The sequence below is a fragment of the Plectrocnemia conspersa genome, unplaced genomic scaffold, assembly GCF_051122295.1.
Source record: "Plectrocnemia conspersa isolate PC_06_02 unplaced genomic scaffold, ASM5112229v1 ptg000007l, whole genome shotgun sequence".
Lineage (NCBI taxonomy): Eukaryota > Metazoa > Arthropoda > Insecta > Trichoptera > Polycentropodidae > Plectrocnemia > Plectrocnemia conspersa.
Window position 1 is genome coordinate 8096749 of NW_028277171.1, and position 20584 is coordinate 8117332.

At 30.0% G+C, this 20584-nt stretch overlaps 2 protein-coding genes across 2 annotated transcripts in view; one reads left to right on the top strand and one right to left on the bottom strand.

Moving 5' to 3' along the window:
* Window positions 1-820: 820 nt before the first annotated feature.
* Window positions 821-9846, bottom strand: LOC148233825 (solute carrier family 35 member F5). The gene is made up of 10 exons (XM_088188733.1): window positions 9406-9846; window positions 9190-9327; window positions 6000-6056; window positions 5817-5930; window positions 5596-5748; window positions 4287-4469; window positions 4057-4213; window positions 3831-3990; window positions 3503-3757; window positions 821-2529 (listed from the first exon to the last, which is right to left on the bottom strand). The coding sequence occupies exons 1-10, from the start codon at window positions 9529-9531 to the stop codon at window positions 2457-2459; spliced, it is 1416 nt and encodes a 471-aa protein (XP_088044859.1). The 5' UTR covers window positions 9532-9846; the 3' UTR covers window positions 821-2456.
* Window positions 9847-11549: 1703 nt separating this feature from the next.
* BBS4 (Bardet-Biedl syndrome 4) overlaps window positions 11550-20584 on the top strand; it is a 35742-nt gene continuing 26707 nt past the window's right edge. The window contains exons 1-5 of the mRNA XM_088188965.1: window positions 11550-11634; window positions 11700-11845; window positions 11904-12016; window positions 12085-12179; window positions 17883-18045. Of these exons, the coding sequence (XP_088045091.1) occupies window positions 11550-11634; window positions 11700-11845; window positions 11904-12016; window positions 12085-12179; window positions 17883-18045 (602 nt within the window). The remainder of the gene's footprint in view (window positions 11635-11699; window positions 11846-11903; window positions 12017-12084; window positions 12180-17882; window positions 18046-20584) is intronic.

The following is a 20584-nucleotide window of genomic DNA, read 5'->3' on the forward strand; positions in this document are numbered from 1 at the left end:
CATACATAATGAAAAAACATACTTTCAAAATTTAAAGGAATAAATTACTATTAATATGGAATTCTCAGATGGTAAATTATTTGCTATCTATGTTTTCGCTACTGTTTTTAATAAGCAGAAAGAACATTATAGATGTGTGTTTTGGGTACGGTGATCATTGCTCGCATGGAAACTGATCACAGGAAGATTGCTCACGTGAATTATTTCAAAATTTTATATGCATAAAAAAATATTTTGTGTCAGTTATATTATTTTTAACTACCGGTATAAGTTGGTGACAAATACCTGAAAGACTGGTTTGAATCAAATGTATTCAATTCATACACAAGCACTAACATTCCATTGCAGTTTTGAAAAAACCAAATTTCTCAGCAGATTAATAGGACTACTAGCCATGAGATATAATTTGTGCGATAATTATAAACTGTTTAAAAATGTATAGGAACTCACATAAATAACCGGAATTTTTCCTTTTCCGGTATCCTATTTATTGAGTAAAGTGGTTGTGCTGTAACTGGCATCAGTGAGCAAATATTGCCATTTACCACTGTTACAACAGTAGTACACCAACAGGTTGTTACTGTTATATATACAGGTGTAATGAACACGCACAATACAATACCTACCTTTATTTAACAATTGATGAAGCAGCGCTTCTACGCAAAACATCATTTAAAAATAGTGCTTTTGCATGAGAGCAATAAAATTAAAATAAAACACGTTAATTCGATTGAATACTTTATTATTATATAAATTAATGGACCTCTATTTTTTATACGTATAAATATATTATTTACACAAGTTTTAATCACAAGAATTGTTTTAAGTTTGCAAAATTTATATATTTTAAATAAAGAAATACAAGTTATTATAATAATGATAAAATGAATAACTACAAATCACATCTTTGTTGTAAAACGGGAGGGCGGAATAATATATTAAAATTTGAGAATATTTCACTCTATCTACACGTACATATCCATTAAACGATAAATTTGTGCTCTTAATTCACACTTTTAAGTTATTTAATATATTAATTTTAAATAAATTATTACATAATGCAGAATATATATATAAAATTATTAAAAATATAAAAGAAAAATAACAACAGCGGAATGTGTGTTATCACATGATTTCATAGCAAATTTGTTAGTTCAATAAATAAGACATTTAGTGGTTTCGCATTTGAAAGACATCTACTTAAATTAACGTTAATAATAAAATAAAACATAACCTATGATTTGCAAGTCACTTGTCAATATTTTTTTAAATCGTCAATGACTAGGTCCATTAGAAATGAAAAGAAAATATATTAAATATAACAAATAACAAGCTGCAACATTCCATATTATTTTCACAATTTAAAAAGCTATATTATGTATATTTTTTATATACAACGGAAAGAACATATTTATATAGATTACAATAAAACAGTCTAAGCTATACAAAAAATGACAAAAATATATTTATGTATCATTTTTTTATATTGTCAAGAAAATTTTAATTTTAGTAGTATGATAATAATACTAAGAATAAATGCTAAAGGACTTTTTCCATTAACTCAGTAAGGAGATCTAATACTATTGGGATAGTATACATGTATATATAATTAATATAATTTTATTCAGCATATATTTTTATTACGATTTAATGAACATAATTATATACTTTATCGGTACATATTTATTGTCAAAATAATAATGTTATGCATGCCAATTATTCAAACAGCCTTAGTTTGCACGAAAGCGTGTTAATAAATGCATTTCTTACAAAATTGAATCGACATTATAAAATAAATATTTGTTATAAATTAAGCAATATAAATATTTTAAGTACGTGTATGCAATTATAACATATGTCCATCCCAAATCAAAGTATTAAATACATATAAAAATAAATTTTAAAACATTTAAATATTTTTTTAGATATATCATAAAAAACTTACATTCTAACCATTGGACGAACATAATAGTACATTTGTTTTCTTTAGGTGAATGTAGGCAAATTTAGGAAGGCATATTTCACTATCAAATTCTTTAAAAAACGATAAACATAATAACGTTCCACAAATACATATGTACATTACGAGTAGACATTATTTCCAATACGTTTAATATATACATAAGTAACTAACCTACAAATATAATTAAATTAAATAATCTGGTAAACATTTATATGGTCAATTAATATTTATATGTTAATCTTTGAGCACGTTATCATCAGCGATGTTCACGGTCAAATAAAAATTGGTTATGCAATCAAAAACCAGTCAATGACATAAAACATACAATTGATAGCTATAATTTTACAAATAGTTTGACTATCATCACTGATTGTACATACGTTGTACTATATACCGTGAATTAGATTTACGAATATACTATACATATAAAACACGTTACATATATATACATTTTCTAGTCTTGTGAGGTAACTTATAAAGTGCTGTGTGATTTTTAGGCTTCGTGATCTTCGGCATTAGTAGTTATTCCTATCAGAGCTTCGGTTTGTTCATCCAGTTCTGGTATTCTGATTAAATCAAAATTACAATTAATATTAATCATTTGCAACGCATCTTTTGCTCTTAATTAATTTATGTGTTTGTGCACTACTCCACCAGGAACTGACACTAAAAGTGCTGATTCTTAGTGGAATAGTAGAATTCGTATATCAATGATTCATATATCAAGATCATTAAATTATTTAATTAAATATATTAATTTATTAATTCATAAAATAAATAATTTTATTTAAATAAAAATTATTTAGTTTTATAAACTGTAAAAGTAACATAAGAATAAATGAAATTAATATCCAAGATTAAATATGTGTACATATGTCAAATAGAAACTTTAAAGGTCCAATAAATATTCAAAACACTTCTATTTTACTATAAATTGACAGCAATGTTACGTATTTGATAAGTGGACGACAAGTTTGCAACATGAAGATATAGTAGTAGCTTAAAATAATCGCTGCATTTGAAACGAGCATCGCTGTCTTTTGTTTATTTAAGTAGTAAAACAAAATTAAAATTCAGTATAGTGATGCATGTGTGCATCACTCCAGCAAGTGTACAAGTGGTCCATGATCTTCCAAAATGATGTGAGTTTCTAATCAGGTCAAACGTTGTGTATTGACATGTGAATTCTAGAGATGAGTAATATATAGTACAACACATCGTCGATGATGTTCTATACTACCACAAAGTACTAAATCAGCTGACTCCGGAATTGAGAGAATAGCATATTGATGTTACCCACGTAGCGCTTTAAGGCAAAAAGAGATTCACTACTGATCAAATTTTCAGACCATTTAAAAAAGGCAATGAGAAAAGAGATTCGGGTCCGATGAAGAGGTGCAACATACTGCACGAATGACTGATTTTTTTCTAAATGTAACCATGCACTTCCCAGACATGGAAACTGTCCTTCTAGGTTGTACCTAAACTTGTGTTGATGAACTTAATCATAAACTTACGTTCAAATAATTAAATACATACCGCAAATTTCTACTGCGCATCGGAATGTGTGAAATGTTTGAATATAGCCTCTTCATTAGCACCATTGCCGGATCCCAGTTTTCGTAGTGAGCTAAGAGCGTGACGCCGAAGAAGGCGATAAACATGGGGAATGTCCCGGCATAAAAAAGAGCCGGATAAGCCACCTTTTTCAACACCACGTCGGCTATCATTGACATTGGAATCGTGAGGCTTATTGATATTGTCGCAATTAGTGACGACGTTAAAAAGCAACCCCTGAAAAATGAATAATTTAAATTACGGCATTACAAAACGCAAATTAGCAAAGCATTGTAGAACATATTCTTACCAAAGCCATAAGACCTCGGAGAGAACAGTGCCGACTAGACCGTTCAGAAGCAACCACGCCCACTGTTGTTTTGATGGCCACTCGAAGACTTCCCAAGAAGTGATGTGAAAGACGAGAAAAAGAGGCCACAGCAACAAGAGGTTAAACAGTCCGACGAAACCTATCAGATAATACATTTATATTAAAAGCACTTAAAAAGATATATAGCAATAAATATAACACATACCGAAGAATAACGGAATATCCATCTTGTCCTCGTGGTCCACCTTCCTTCTGAGGAACACTAAATAAGCTGCATAGAAAAAAGCACTAACTAACGACAGTATGATGCCGATGGGCAATCGCTTTGCATCTACACTCATATCTGACATACTGACGAGTACCTTAAATAAATATTTTCGTAATCAATAAACATAAACGTCTCGCATTTTAAATTATTATTATTAAAAAACTTACAAGACCACCGATTGTGATACAAACTGCGATTAGCTTTGATAGAGTTATGCGATCGCCAGGTTGACTCGGAAAAAGCGCTGCTAAGACAAGTGTAAATAAGCTCGATGTCGAAGACAATGCGGTTACAACGCCAGCTTCTGTTGTTACTAGTGACGCTTGATAAGTGTAGTTTGCTACAAACCACTGAAAACAATACAATTTATGAACAAATATTGTATAAGATGTACAAATGAAGTCTTTAGATTTCATGGCAAGATACAAATTAAAATGATTTTAAGTATGTTACATACATTAGACATTTTGAATTGTTCTCCATGAATGGCAGTATTTTCCGATGGCTAATAAACTTTCTCAAGGGGAAAAGTTCACATTTCTGAGTTAAGTATAAAACCGTTTGCACTACTCTATCAAAATTATTCGATCATAACCTTGATACAGTTTCTCATGCAGTGAGACTGGTTTTAATTAGGTCTCTACCAAAAATAAATAGTAAAGAACAAAGTATTAAATAATTACAAGGTAAAATAACTAATAATGAGAATGCATATAAAAACTTGACGAATTCTATAAGACCAGATAAACATAAACATTTTTCATTCATGAATAACAAAAAAAGTTCCAATGTGACTTGAGGATTTTCTTTATATTTTTTATTACAATATGGTCTACATACTTTATAATGTATGCAAACTTTTTTTTGTATTTATATTTTTTATCTATGAGCATTCAATTCTGATCCTAAAAAGTTTCATTTACTTTTCGTATGTTTGACATGCCGGCAAACAATATTTAATAAATACACTACATAATTGAAGTCGAGATTGCAAATGAATATATTCTGAATAAATATTTCTGGTAGAAAAAATGATCGAAAATATCATAATTGTACTTCATGTATGTCATGTTCAATGACAATACAGTTCGGTAAAATATTACTTGATAACGTTTTCGTATGACATAGAAAGTAGTTGCATTGGCTTAATAATTAGGACTAGACATGTCTTGACAAACTTGAGAATAATAATATTATGTTTCGAATACAGTAAACCCCCCAAATTGGTGATGTGCTATTTGGGTGCGTGCAGTTGGGGAGCTCGAAAATACTCATACAATTTTTTGCAATAGGTACATACAAATCAGGCACGTGTGATGAGATATCATTCCTCTGGCTCGCTTACACATAAAGTAACGGACATATAAATAGCACGTCCACAATTTACCGTGTTGTTGGGGGTGTCTACTGTACTTTTATTTCAAAACCAAATATTTCTACAATAGAACAAAAAAAAGTTGTACACCTATTACTTACAAGCAAGCAAAAACACAAAGCCACTTTAGCTTGACGTCGAGCACTGAGTTTGGCTGCGTGGCGGCGTGCTGCTTCTCCGACTCGTAATGAAGCAGCGTGAGATAGGCGAGCGAGCAGAGCTTCGGCGGCACAATGCTCTGACATATGCCGAACCTAATGAATTAAAGGTAAAGTTAACAAACAAACTAGAAGAGGACTATATTATTTTATTAAAATAATACCTCAGCAACTTTGCTAAATCGCACTGATCTTTGAGAGGATTCATCACTTTCAGTGCCAGAAATCTCAGCAGCTTCCCTTTCTGGAGTACGAATCGGTACAAACGTCGGATCGCTCTGAAATAAATTCATAAAAAATATAAAAACACATTCACATTGAAAATATAATAATAAGTATATACTCACCAAACTTGTATTGGCATCTGTGAAAAAATTCTCGTCTTCGGTATTGGGATCGACCAACTAAAATTAGATAAGAAAATTTTGTTTATGTTTATATATGAAGTGTTGATTTGTCAGATATCAAAAATAAGACTAGTTTAATAATAATAAAGCAGGAAGTACCGCTCTTCATAAAGAAGATAAAATTGAAAAATCATATATAAAACTGTAGTACAAATGACAATTAAACATCTGAAAACAAATACAAAAGTATTTGGTCTGTTAAATTTTAATTATGTTTTTATTTTCTTGTCCTTGTAATGCTCCATCGTTTAATAACGTGTCTTTGAAAAGATGTACACATATATATTTATGTTGGTGATCATTTATATTATTATTATATTCAGTTTATTTTACAATGAGTTTTTCAATCTCATTCTAGTATTTTTCAGTTTGACTTGTGATTCAATATCTACATTTTATTCATTCAAAATGAATAATGGTTGAGTAAAAATTAATCAATATACAGAATATCTTTATTATTATATAAAATTTATGACAGATACAAGAGACTGACTAGCATTTGCTAGTCATAAATGGAAACTAGATTTTAAATATTTACGATCAGAAAATAATAGTATAAAGGAAATGGTTTCATCGGCTTAATTTAATCATAAATTGTTCTGATAAAACCTTTTCAACTTTTGTAAAATATAACCTCAAACAAAATAATTTTGCATGACACAAAATTATTTTAAATTACCCACGGTAACCAAAAAATCCTAATATACACAAAACTAAAAAAATTATTCCAGGGATTTCTTTAAATTTTGGCTTTAAAAGTAATGCACATTGAAATTTATAACGAAAGTAGCTCGTGGTTGCCGGATACGTCCACGAAATACGACCACGAGTGTCACTTGTGTTTTCAATGGAAGGGTTTAAAGGAATTTGAAATTGTTTTTCAAATAGACATTATGGGAATATCGACTGATGAAGACAGTGTAATGAAGAAAAACTTGAACACGAGATCTGGTTAAAAATTAACTTTGCTTAAATCATAAAATATCTAACCATAATAAACGTATTATACCAGAAACAAGTTCAAACTGACAAAGACAGGATGATGACGATAGCGGTGATGAACAATTTATTTAGAAAAGTGATTAGTATGAGTTTGAAACAGCTTCAATAATGCCCTAAATGAAGCAAGTAAAATTATAAAATGATTCAGAAAAAGTCATTTGAAAAATGTAGTTTACCATCGAACTTAATCATAGTTACTGTATTATGATATACTTCATACATATGAATATTCAATAAAATATATTTTCTTTAGTCCAAAAACATTGTAATGTAAACATATTATGGTCTAGATTCCTGGAATTTTGTGTAGTCTCTTTTTATTTAAAATCTCAATATTTTCCACATTTTTTGACTAGAAACACTAGAGAAATTTTTATTTATTCTGCCAATACAGAAACCAAACGTTCCGTCGGTCTCGATAAATCATAAACTAATACGAACAATGTACTTATTTATCTAGTCACATAAATTTCACTTATATTTTCAATATATCGTAGGTTTGAAATAAGACAGTCACAACTCAAAAATAGTCATTATATTTGTGTATGAAACAATGGTCAATATTTTTATTTAAGTTATCGGTAGATAACTCAAAAATATTCATTATCGATATTTATATATGAAGCAATGGTCAATATTTTTTAAATAATCGTAATTCTGAAAAAGAGTCATATATTAGTTATTGCCTTTATAAATGAAGTGAAAATAAAAATATTCAGTTGCGAAAAAGTAAGATAATCATCTTAAGCCATAAAGAAAGATTATGAAAAAACTTTGGACATTCGTTTAAATATTTATCATATCGGTGATATTTTCTTAAGACATTATCCCATAGCAAATCAACTCTTCGTTTACCTGTTAACTGTGCGTGACCAATAAGGGTCGCTGGTAATAGGGCAATTAAAAACTAATTTTCCTGAAATCTGAATCGAGATTATCGAGCAAAAAGGGAAATAAAATTATTAACAAATTATTTGAGATGTAAAAAATTTACACCTGCAGCCAGGCCTGACGAGAGGGAAAAAATTCCCGGGGCCCAACTCTGGAAAAAAATCATAGCAAGGATATATGTATAAAAAAAAGTAAAAACCGACCTCAAATAATGAATCTGAACTAAACTACAGATGTTTGAGATATATGTACTAATGTATTTCAAGTATAAGTTCCTTCAGACCTTTTTATACATACAATAAATAAAAGGAGCGGAACATTGCCTTCAAAAGCACCCACTTTCTAGGTGGTGCTTTTACAATAAACTTTATTATTCAATAAATTGTAGTTTTTTGACGCGGCTCCATTTGTGTTAAAATTTGTTTGCAAATTATTGTTGACTTTTTGAACCTTTAAAAAATATTAAATATGAGAGGAAATATTCAACGAAAGTAAATTAATAGCAGTAAATTTAGGTATTCGATCTAAAAATTCAGATCGAATACCTAAAAAGAAGCAAAGAAATAACGAGAAATCAACAACAGTACCAGCTAAATTATATAATTTTAATGTTTTTATATATTGTATTATCGATAATTTGAGAATTGGATTTAATGCAGCAAAATAAATAAATAGTATATTCAGTTTCATGTGGTTATTCCTAAAAGAAAATCTAGAAAAAACATTCTCGAATCTATCCCGAAAATATTTTTTAAAATATGTCATTTCAGTAAAATCATATCGGAATACATTTTCACCAGTAGATATATATTTTTACCAGTGAAAATATAAATTATCTGGCATGTGCTAGTAAAATTATATGATTTCAACTTTTCTATATGTAGTAATACATATATTTACATACTTATCATTATTTATTTACATCTGATGTATAAATTTTACAGTGAATGTGTATTTTTAGGTAGTTATATTTTCACTAGTAAAGTCCAAATACATATTCACCAGTAGATATATATTTCTATTAGCGAGTTACTATTTGTAATTTATAAGTGTTATAATATGAAGAAGTTCACGCTTATATTTTCAAACAATTATTGAAATCTATTAATTATGTATTGTAATGGTCGTGTTCAGAACCGACGATGTATAGATATGCAAATACGTACATAATCCTTATCAATTTTAAAACTGTCATCGATTCTTATCTATCATATATCGAATTACGTTTTATACACACCATATAAGCCGGTGGCCTGTTACATTGATCCCTCCACGGCGGCCATATGCATAATCCTAGCAGATACAACGTGAACATAGACGTTTTGACGTACGTGCTAAAGAACGGCTTTTCATACTCTTCGTTGTGATAAATATACTGAGCAAAAACAATGAAAAACATTATTAAAATACACAATTACATAATAAACGAATGTGAAATGTTGCGCAATTTTACTTTGGTCAGTTCGGAGGAAGCGACCCATATGATGTCGACGAGGAGCAGTATCAAGAATCCTAATATTAACCGTTGCGTCTTGTTAGGCATGTTGTTGTTGTCCTTCTGCTTTGAACTGTCGCTCATCACGATGGTGTGGATTGGTTTTACGTAGCCGTACCGCTGAGCATTTCGGAGGGCGGATTGGATTTGTTTTCGCAACGGATTGAGACCAGCATGTGTTAAAATGTCCCTCGGTAAACAACCGCAAAGCGCGAATATCGACGGTTCGCGCTCGAATGGAACTCGGCGGATGACATTAATGCGCCGGTGAGCAGTTTAAACGGGATACGTCGGCCCGAATGACTGAAATAAGCACTGCGTAGACGGCACGGGGAACTCAAACCAAACGTCAAACTCGACAGCAGCCATTTTGTTCCAACACTATGCAATTTACGAACAGATCCAACGCTCGACGACAACAACAAAATAAAACAACTTTTAAAATTATTATAAAAGATTTCAAATATATATAATTTAATATTATATAATAATATATATTTAAATAATTATAAAAATTAATTAAATTTAATTTACATTTCTTGTATTTATTACTTTAAAACTTATTGTTATTACCATACCTTAGAATTAAAAATATTTGTTTTAAATTAAACATAAGTTTTTAATCGTTGTGTAAATTTTGATGAAAATTATTCAAAGAAGAAAACATTTATATTTTTTGTACGAATATGAGATTGTATAATTTTATGCAAAGAAAAATATAGAATGATATTGGCCTAGTTTTACAGGAAATCATAAATCTGAGTAATAAAAAACTAAATTATTTTCATCTTTATTACATTCACATTTCAATGCTTTTTGGTAAATTTATAGTGGTAGCAGTGGCGTAACTACTATGCCGCGGAGGTGGACAAAGCATGCAGGACCTTGAGATCAGGGGGTCCAAAGAGGATCGCCAAATATGTATGTATATATTAATAACCTAAGATAATCCATTCATAGAAAAATTTAAATACAGTTTTGCGGCAAGTTTTACATCATACCTTTATAAATATCCAGGAATTCAAAAAACATGAATTCGATGAGCCATTGACCTCCTTTAAAATACCAACTTTCTAGCGGCGGGTCGGTATTTTTTCCGTTTCACTTTAATTTATTCTCACATCACCCATTTTAATCCCTTTTTGTTAATTTTCTGTTTTAAAATATCACTAACGCGTAAATTCGTAGAAAACAAACAACTTTGAGGCCTGTTTTTATTTATATCTATTGATATTTCATTATGGCCAAAATTTGGCGGCACTCTGGTAGCACTGGGGGGACGGTTTTCTCTCTCGCCTGGCAATCCTTGGCGCGTTCGCGCGCGTCACAAGCCCGTGCCCCGTAATTGTATAAATTACCATGTAAACAACTTCAAATAATACAATAAATTACTACTGCAGCGACTCAATTTGTGTCTCAACTTAGATTATTTTATCTCTACTGCACATAGAGTTGAAAATATCGAAACAAAAAAATCCCGTCACTAAACAGCATCATTGATACGACTACTGTTAACAAGCACCGAAAGAATAGTGAAATTATAGTTACTTAATAAAAAGTTATATAATTTTTGCAAACGTGAGAAAAGAACGCAAAAACTATTGGGACAACCTAATAGTACTTATATATGATATTTACCGCACATTTACAATTTTATTGTCGCTCGCCCTCCTTATACATAATAATTCTGATTATATATTATTTAATATGTTATATATAATCATTTTTATTATTCGAAAATGTTTTTATATTCACCCCCCACCCCCAGCCTGATTTTTTTTCTATTCCCAACGCTTTTAGCTTATATTATCAGCTACATATATGTAAATAGCAAAAAGCAATTTATTAAAATTAAAATAACTGTAATATGTAAATTTTAACAATAAGACACATTATTTATTTTATAAAAGTTCTTTTAGATTTTTGTTCGCTATTCGTTGCGTTTACGAACATCAATTATTAACCTGTGGAACATAGGCGAGGTTTGGAACTTTGCTACAATCTTGAAACTACAAATCACTATAGAAACGGATCTATAAACAAAAAATATCCAAATAACCACACGATTGATTCAAATTACATAATTTAACATTACATAACAGATGGATTTTTCTAAAATTGTACAACACTCGATCAGCAATGGTTTTCAACAATCTACTTTTTCGAGAAGAGCTTCGGGAGTAAAAGGTGTTTGCTATACATTTATTTAATTTTATTGATTTTAAAATATATTATTCAATGCTTTTTTCCAGAAATTGTTTCTATAGCTCCGATGGAGAGTCAGAATTGGTTAATGTATTTATATTATACGAGGAATCAAATAGTAAAGGCCAAAACAATCATAGAGCAAGAATTGGAGAGAAGCGGCGGAAGAAACGAATATGCGCATTATTTATTGGTGAGTATCTCGATATTTATTTAAGTGATCATATATTTTTTTTAAATATTGTAAACAGGGTACTATTTACTTGGACGATGAGAATTACAAGGACGCGTTAGAAAAGTTTCAAGCGTGTAACAGATTGAATCCGGGTAATATTGACAACATAAAGCAAATAGGAAAATGTTTGTAAGTGTAATCTGTGTGAAAGTATCGAATAGTTTTTATTTTATTTTAGATTGTGTATTTTTTAAAAGGTTTCGACAGAAGCGCTACAAGTTGGCGCTAGAAGCGTTAACGGAGGCTGAACACATGGCTAAGAAATTGGATTGGGAAATTCATTACTGGATAGGTAAACAAAGCTCTCATATATATGTAATATGTTTAAAAAACTCTTAGAATCAGATCAAAAAAGAAAATAAAACTTCTTTGTATTTATGGAAACTCAATATTTTCATGTTTTGTGCGTCACATGTAAAATAAACTTTAACGTGTAATAGTTTCATTACAAAGTTTAAAATAAAAAATATTGGCAAGCGTACATGTGACCGCGTGCACACGATTAGAGACCATTGAGAGCATTTTCAGTCTTAACGTAAAAGTGTCAAGTATTATTAGATAACTTTACAGATTTTAATTCAAATCTATTTTGTGAAACATGTTTGAAAAATCGTAATAAACGTTTTAAATCGTTAAAATATCAAGATGTCGAACTTTATGACGCCCTTATTTCGCTTTGTGAAAATTCCTTTCATCTTTCGATTAACATTAAACAGAAGCTTTTACGTTATCCGAACAGCTTTCCGATTTATCATTTCTCACGCTCATAATTTGGCATGACATCTTAAAATGTATAAATTCAATTAGTAAATCAATGAATTTTAGACCAGCGGTTACCAACTCTTCGGACCTCACGGACCATTAAATTCAAAATATGTTCATAATCACTAATATAAAACTGCCATTTATTATTTTTTCGCTGGTCAGTGTGGACCGTACGTGACAATAGATGTAATAAACTAAAAGCATCACAATTGTCTACAAAATAATATTAAAAATATACCATAAAACAAATAATGGCACTTGAAAAAAACCTGTCTTGAAATGCCATATCTCACACTTAAACCTATTCATAAGACAGGTTGCACACTATTCTCAAAATCTATCACAACGGGCATAAAAGTCCAGTAAGAGTCTAATTATACTCCTAGCTCGACGTATTAGTGGTGTTATTTTAATTGATCGCTTTTTATGCTCTTTTCCAGAGTATTTGAGTCGAAATCAAATCGAGTGTTACTTATGTAGGAAAATATCAAATCTTTTATACGTTTCCTTAGATGAATCTTGAACAAATGAAAGATAAGGCTTACTTAGAACAATTGTCGTATTGTTAAACCCTACCTGTGTACAACATCTCTAATGAAACAATAACATTTCTTTGTCTTCCGGGTGACCTTCTGTGGGTAAAACCATTGTGGTCGCTTACCACTGATGTTAAATAATACGCACAACAATAATAAGCAAAACAAAAAGTGTCTCAAAGATCATAAATAAATAAAGGTACTCTGAGTAATTTTAGCTACAACAATTAAAGGTAATGATTTTTAAGTGGCTAAGTTTGTCAAAGCTCGTTGTCCGATTGTAGCTTTCTACTAGGAAATATGATAAAGCCTCCATAAAACTGTGTTTTATTTTTAGAATCAAAGAATATATGTTATCTAGCCGTAATTTGAATTTATCAGAGAGCTTTATTTTGATTATTATTAAAAAAATCATATAAATCTTGATTTTTCATTTTCATTTGTAGTTTTGATTTTAACAACACGTTTTTAATTTACATAGTTCAAAGATTGTTTCGGATCACTAATCACGAATTGTTCGCTTTTCTTTATGTAGTCTGGTGTGAAAATCATATCATGCGTATTATTTGCGAACGAAATTGAACGAAAATCACCGAATTCCATTAGCAATTTGTACCAAATGTGCCTTTATTAAGGATAGCATTTATATCCTCTGAAAACCATTTCGACTATACCCAACTCTCAGTCGAGCGTTTTTCTTAGAAAAACAATATGGGTAACGTGTACTATTTTGACGCCAAGGAATTGATTCTTATATAGATAATTGAAACGTAAGCCTCTTGATCGCATTAACAACTATTTTGATATAATAAAACAATTTTTAGTTACTCATAGATTTTGATTTAACTACGTTGACTCAATATTGCATTAACAAGTTTTTTATGGGAACTGAATTAGCTAAAATTCGAAACATTTAGTATTAGATATTTTTGCATAAATTGTTTTTTTATTAATACGAAATGTGTTATTTCAAAAGTACTACTTGGCTGCGCACCACGAATTCTTGTGAACCCTTTTATATGTGTGGTGCGAGCAGCTTTATTAACTAATGAACACGCAACAATGTCACTAGACTATGCGCTACGTATATTTAATTTTTATTTTTTATTAATTCTTCTGTTGTAACCTGACAGGCGTAAGCCCAATGCGTTACAACGGGGTAAATCTGTATCAATACCTACAAGTAAATATTAACCACCAGCATTTTCTATAAATAAAAATTCGAGTGCCACTGCCAGGGCTTGAGCCCGTAACATAGTTACTAATCTGAGACCGTTCTTATATAAAGGTAAAAGTTATGCTTTTACTGTTTTTAGATATATATATATCTTTATAATCTCACTGCATATTTTACGTGTGAATTGTAAATCAATATCATTGGAGGGCCATATAATGTACTGCTATTATTCAAATATTATTAGTATACTTAAGTCATTCAATAGTCAGAATTCACGCCAAAATTGCCACGGGATAAGTACTTTGCCATCCTAAATCATACTTCAATAATATTTTTATTCTTTTTATATAAGTCTTATTTTAAATTATTATTATACAAAAAATGGAATATAAGTCTTATTTTAAATTATTATTATACAAAAATACAGTTAAAATTGTATGAGTAATACATCATTTTTAAAAACCTATGAATTATTTTTATTGTTTAGTAAAACATAAAATCTCACTCGTTTCAACTATTCGATAAAAATGAGAAAGGTAATAAATTTTCTGAATCGTTTCAACCGTTAAATCCATAATGCTTTCTGAATATATTTTAAATCACAATGGATTAAAGGAGAAAAATATTCTAAATCAGTTAAATAAAACTATAAAATACGTTTCAGTAAAAATTTATTTGATGGCAGAGATATTTAGAGTTGTAGTATTTTAAGAACTGAATTAATCTTTGTTAGTATTGCTTTTAATTACCAAAGATGATGGTAAATTCTGTATAATTAATCATAATATTATTAATAAAATAGTTTATTTTACAAAAAAATATAGAATTTAAAAAATAAATCCATACATTTTTTTTAAATATTGATTGAGACAAGAATCAGAAAAATGTTATGTACACTTTTTGTATAGATTATTATTGTATATATACATACTACGTATATAACACATACCACTGTTTGAATATTTTGTATATCACCACTGTGTGTATGTTTTTAATATATAATTTAATACCACATAAATAGAGATGCACATATTAATTTCTGATTTTAAAAAATAAGTTTTTATGATTTTTAAAAATAAGTTTTCAAAATTAAATTAATCATATGTTTAAATTTATCATTATGTTTCAATTATATAATTCTCAAAATATTAACTCAATTTGCAACTTTTTATGTCACAACACCGTAGAACGTGACATTTGTAAAATATGCTTAACCATATGACATGAATTATGTAAATCTTATTATTGTACATTTTCCGAGAAATCCCTTTTCATAAAGCGTATTATAAATATATCTTAAATACAATATAAAGTCTAGACTTTCATGATAATAAAAGGAATATTTACAAATATCACGAAATGTACATATGTTGAAGTGCTTAAAAATAGTTCTAGTAGTACGAAATTATTTTTTTATAAATACTATTTGTAAATTTAAAGCTTGTTTTTAATATCATACGTATACAGAAATTATATAATAAATGTTACCACTTAAACCATCAACATTTATTCGATCTTCTTATATCTACTTGTATCTGAATTTTTGGCTGTAAATATTTCCACGGGAGTGCTTTAGTCGGTGCGAATAATGTATTACAGTGCAGTTTATGTATGTATCCAAAATACATGGGCAATTATTAAATTCTGATGCGTTCAATACACAGCACGTCCCATTTAATACAAGCGGTATATGAAAACTGATGGGCCAAATCCTATATCTGATACGATTTTCTGCTTTTGTATTTTTAGCCTTACTACCCTACTAGATAAACACACTTTTGGTAATTTCGAAAGAGTCGGAAAAATCTTGTGAAAATAGTAATTTGTTGATGCTTGAAAAATCGGATCTCAAACTACTAATTATTTTTGTAGTGGAATTGTATGTATGTATGAAGGTTACATCTTAATTAATATAATTTAATATATTTTTATATAAATATACATAAACATAGAGAACATGATTTTCTTAATACTCCATCTTTATTTTTAGCTATGGTAGTATCTGATTATTTAATTATAAGGGCGGATTTTTTTGCTGAAAAAATTTCAGTTACTTTTTTAAATTAAAAAAGTGGGACATTTTAGTAAATTTCAAAATGTACTTTGTTAACGGTTTTTCAACTTCAACAAAAATATTTTCATCTGTAGTTTTTCCATGCAGGCTATTCATGGAAGCTAATTATTCAGTCATTAAAATGAATAATACGGTGCAAACCAATAACTCACTTAGTGGCTTAGTGGCGCCGAGAGTCGAATAAGATAGAGAGCTACTGGGTGATGCCGAAAAAACTGATAATCATTTGCGTTACTATTTATTTGGCTAATGATGTTACTCAAAATGTTCTCAATCTAGCTTTACTATTTAATTGCCTATTGATGTTACTCACAATGTACTCAACCCTTGAAAAAACTGATAGATTAAAATAAATCTATTTTCCTAGGTCCATTTTTTCAGATGAAACAATCAAATATGATTTAATTAATTTACCATCAGTAAAGGGTTGTCCTTTATTAATTAATAAATGAGCTAAATGTGAACATATTTCAGTTATAGCTTCGTTTTTATTTATTATTTTCTCGGAAAAATGAGTTATAATGAAAAATTATTCTCAGAAAAGCACAATGCTTTTATTGTTTAACTTAGTTTCAGAGCATATTTATGAGCTTATTTTTACTAACAAAGAACAAACTTCGAAAGGTTGCTGTTTGGTCATTTCATGCAGTACTCATATGACCATTTTTTAGCTTTCCTGGGATTTGTTTCTGTATTAGGCTGAAAAGACTTTCTCAAATAATTATCATTAACAGCAAATAAATGTTTTTCACTGTGATCATTTTTTAAACTATTATCACAAGTAAGATGCTACTCGAACCGACGTCTTAAAGTTCATTGACTAATAATACCTTCGCCAAATCCAAAAATAATACTTTTTGTAGCGTTTGTCGTATCGCGTTTCAGTTTATAAATAATAAGAAGTTCGCCACTTTTAAATCATCAGTTAAGAAAGCTTAAAATTAATATATCTCTCTGTGGCGAGATCATTTGTTGTTTTTTAATCTTTCAGTCAGATTGTAAGCGGATTTCAATTAATAAAAACTTAAAATCAATTCAAGGTAAAAAGAAAATGTTTCTTGTCTCCATAAAATAGTATATAAAATTATTCTTATATTTCTCGGTCGAGATTTATTTCATGTGTCTATTTTCGTTTTTCTGAAAACGACGGTAATTGTATAGTTTATAAATATCTTTGACTTGATTAAACACTATCTTAATTAGAATGATTTTCATGTTATGCTACGACCTTAATAATAATTACTATATTCATAGTGTGTTGCTATGATTACAAATTAGTTTGTATTGCGAGTATCGTTTCGCTTAAGTGGTAATGGCAATAGAAAAGCGTTGGATTTTGTCGGATATTTATTTTTGTAGCAGTCGTGCTTTTTACTATGTCATTCTCGGTGCAATGTGCCGGAAGTTAATGCGATTTCGTTTATGTATTCATATATGTTGCAGCCGAATGCCTTATACATCTGGGAGGCTTGGACGCCGCATTGCAATGGTCCAAAAGATCGGCTAAATCCGGAAGGCAGCTGGAGGCTTGCAGGCAGCTCGGAAAATTGCTTTTGCAAAAAGGCGACCTACCAGCGGCGGTCGAGGCGTACAATTTCGCTTTGCAGTAAGTCGAACAGCCGGAATGAATAAAAATGAAAAATATGCTCGAGTTATACAAATTTTTCGTCTCGTGCTTGAAACGGGTATCGAACGAGTGACTTTTATGCGCTTCTGCCCCGCGGGATTTCGCCAGTTGATAAGATTCTCGGGCTTGATTATTTGGATAGGGGCGTTTTACGAGACGAAATACGGTGGTGTGCCGAAAGGGTTTCCGTGGCGTGGGTCGAAGCTCGTTGATAAAGCACTGTTGCAAATAAACGGATAGATGTGAAAATCGAAACCATGCCTAGCTGTGAGCGCAAGGGAACTGTGTTATAATATCGAGGACATGAATTATTTTTAGTATCACGAAAATTTGTTTATTTTGAGATGGTTCGCCGTAAATATCGCGTTACAATGTGCGGTACTTCATCTAGAATTCCCAAACCCAATATTCCAATATGCGTAGTGGTATGTGTTACAACTAGGGCTTTCCAAACCAAAACATATTTTCCAAGAATTTCGGTAATCGAGTTTTTATCGAAAATAATTATCAAAGTATAAAATTAAATTAGGCTTTACCGCTTTTAGGAAGAATAGTTGAATCCGGGATTTTTTGTCAATTTTACACACATACCAGAATAGATACATATTTTATAGTATTTTCTGGTATTGAAATTACAATGATCTATAATTGTTTTATTAGTATACAGGCGGCCCTCGACTTTCGCACATAATTGGTTCCTGAAAATGTGTGCGAATGTTGAATGTACGAAAATCGAGGGAAGTAAAAATAATTTAAATTGTGTGTATATTAGAATATTTATTTATCAAGTAAATATAAGATGTTTAAGAAGCGTTTAAGAGACACGTTTAAGTGGGGTTTGCGGGTGTTTCCTTTGAAAAGTTATCAAGAGTTAACTGTTTTCCACTATTCTTTTTCTTTTCTTCATATAGTATTTATAACATGCTATGTTTTTATTGATCGCCCCGCGCACTTGAGATATGCGTTCTCCATTGGGATCAAAATCTTTCATAATATTTAAAAATTTGTCAAGGTGCATGAAGGCTTCATTCATATTTTTCATTGTTAAAGAGTTTTCCAAAATAAACCTGTCTCATCTACATTAAATATTTGGCTAGAGGAATATTCTCCATCTTCAATAATTTTGAATTATTAGGAAATAAATTCTTTTGCAGCATCTTTATCCGCATCAGCCGATTCTCCAGTAAATTTAATACTATGAAAAGAATACCTCATTTTAAAATTGTAAAACCAACCGGTACTTGCTTGAAAAACCGTGTTAAAATATTTTTTTAATCTATCCTTCTAATCTTTGTGCAAACTAAGAGCTTTTGCTTGAATAATTGAAATACTCAGAGGGACATATTTTTGATGTTGGTCATCGATCTACGATGATAAAGATTTTCCATTTCATTCCAGTCATGAGAGTTTTACATTCACCTGGTTTTTATTGGACACTCAAACGTAACCAAAAATAGTGGGAGGCCCTCCTGTGAATTTCAAAGGACAATTATTTTAATCTTAAAAATATGTAATATTGAATTATTTTCCTCCTTGATTGATGAATTATATTCACAGTGGTAATAGAAAAAAATAATAATTTATGTTTAGAATCACCAAATATACATATTTTGAAAATAAAAACGATACAGATTATGATGAAATACTTTTACTTATATTTAAAACAACAAATATCAAACTCTGTGACCTCTACAATATTTTATTTTATTTACACGACCGTTTAACTTTGATACTGTTGCTAGCGAAAAAATGTCAATAAATCGTTATACGTTTTAATCCCAGTTTTTCGTGCATCATATCAATAATAATGACCTATTTCAGTGACTCCCAACCGGTGGTATGCGTAGGTCCAAGTATTAACGGCAAACCTCATATTGGGGATTAATTACGTTCGAAGTCCTTTAGTAATAAAAAAACAGGGACGTCGTTTCCATTCCCCCCCCCCCTCTTGAATTCAGCCAAAAAAGGCATGCCATTTAATAAAATACTATGAATCTTACTGAAATAGAAATATGAAATGAGGCCATATTTTTTAAACTCGCCTTATGACCGCGACCAAGGATGATCATTCATAATAATGTAGATGAATTAAGCAATAGAATAATGTCGTCTAAATTCAACTTACCATCCAGCCGCTATGATAAGTCGAATCATCTGTTTTGTTTTCTTTCATACGGTCAGAAATTTAATTTAATAATTATTAAAATCAGCTTAACTCGGGTTATCGAATAAGTCTCCGTTTATTTTGTTATATATATATTTATTTATTTACAGCGTTTGTCACTATCCGTATCTAATGATAAAACTGTGTCACTCGTAAATAAACAAATTCTTTAGACAAGTTTAATTAGAATGAAATTTATCATTGTCTTTATTAAATTTTAATTTGGAAGTTGAGAACTTTTCTTTATAAATATCTCTTTGCGCGCACACAATGCCCTCCATATGTCCAGTTTGTATTAGTGTACGTTAATCTTGTGAGATTCACTGAACTTTTAGATAATTGCTCGATAATAAT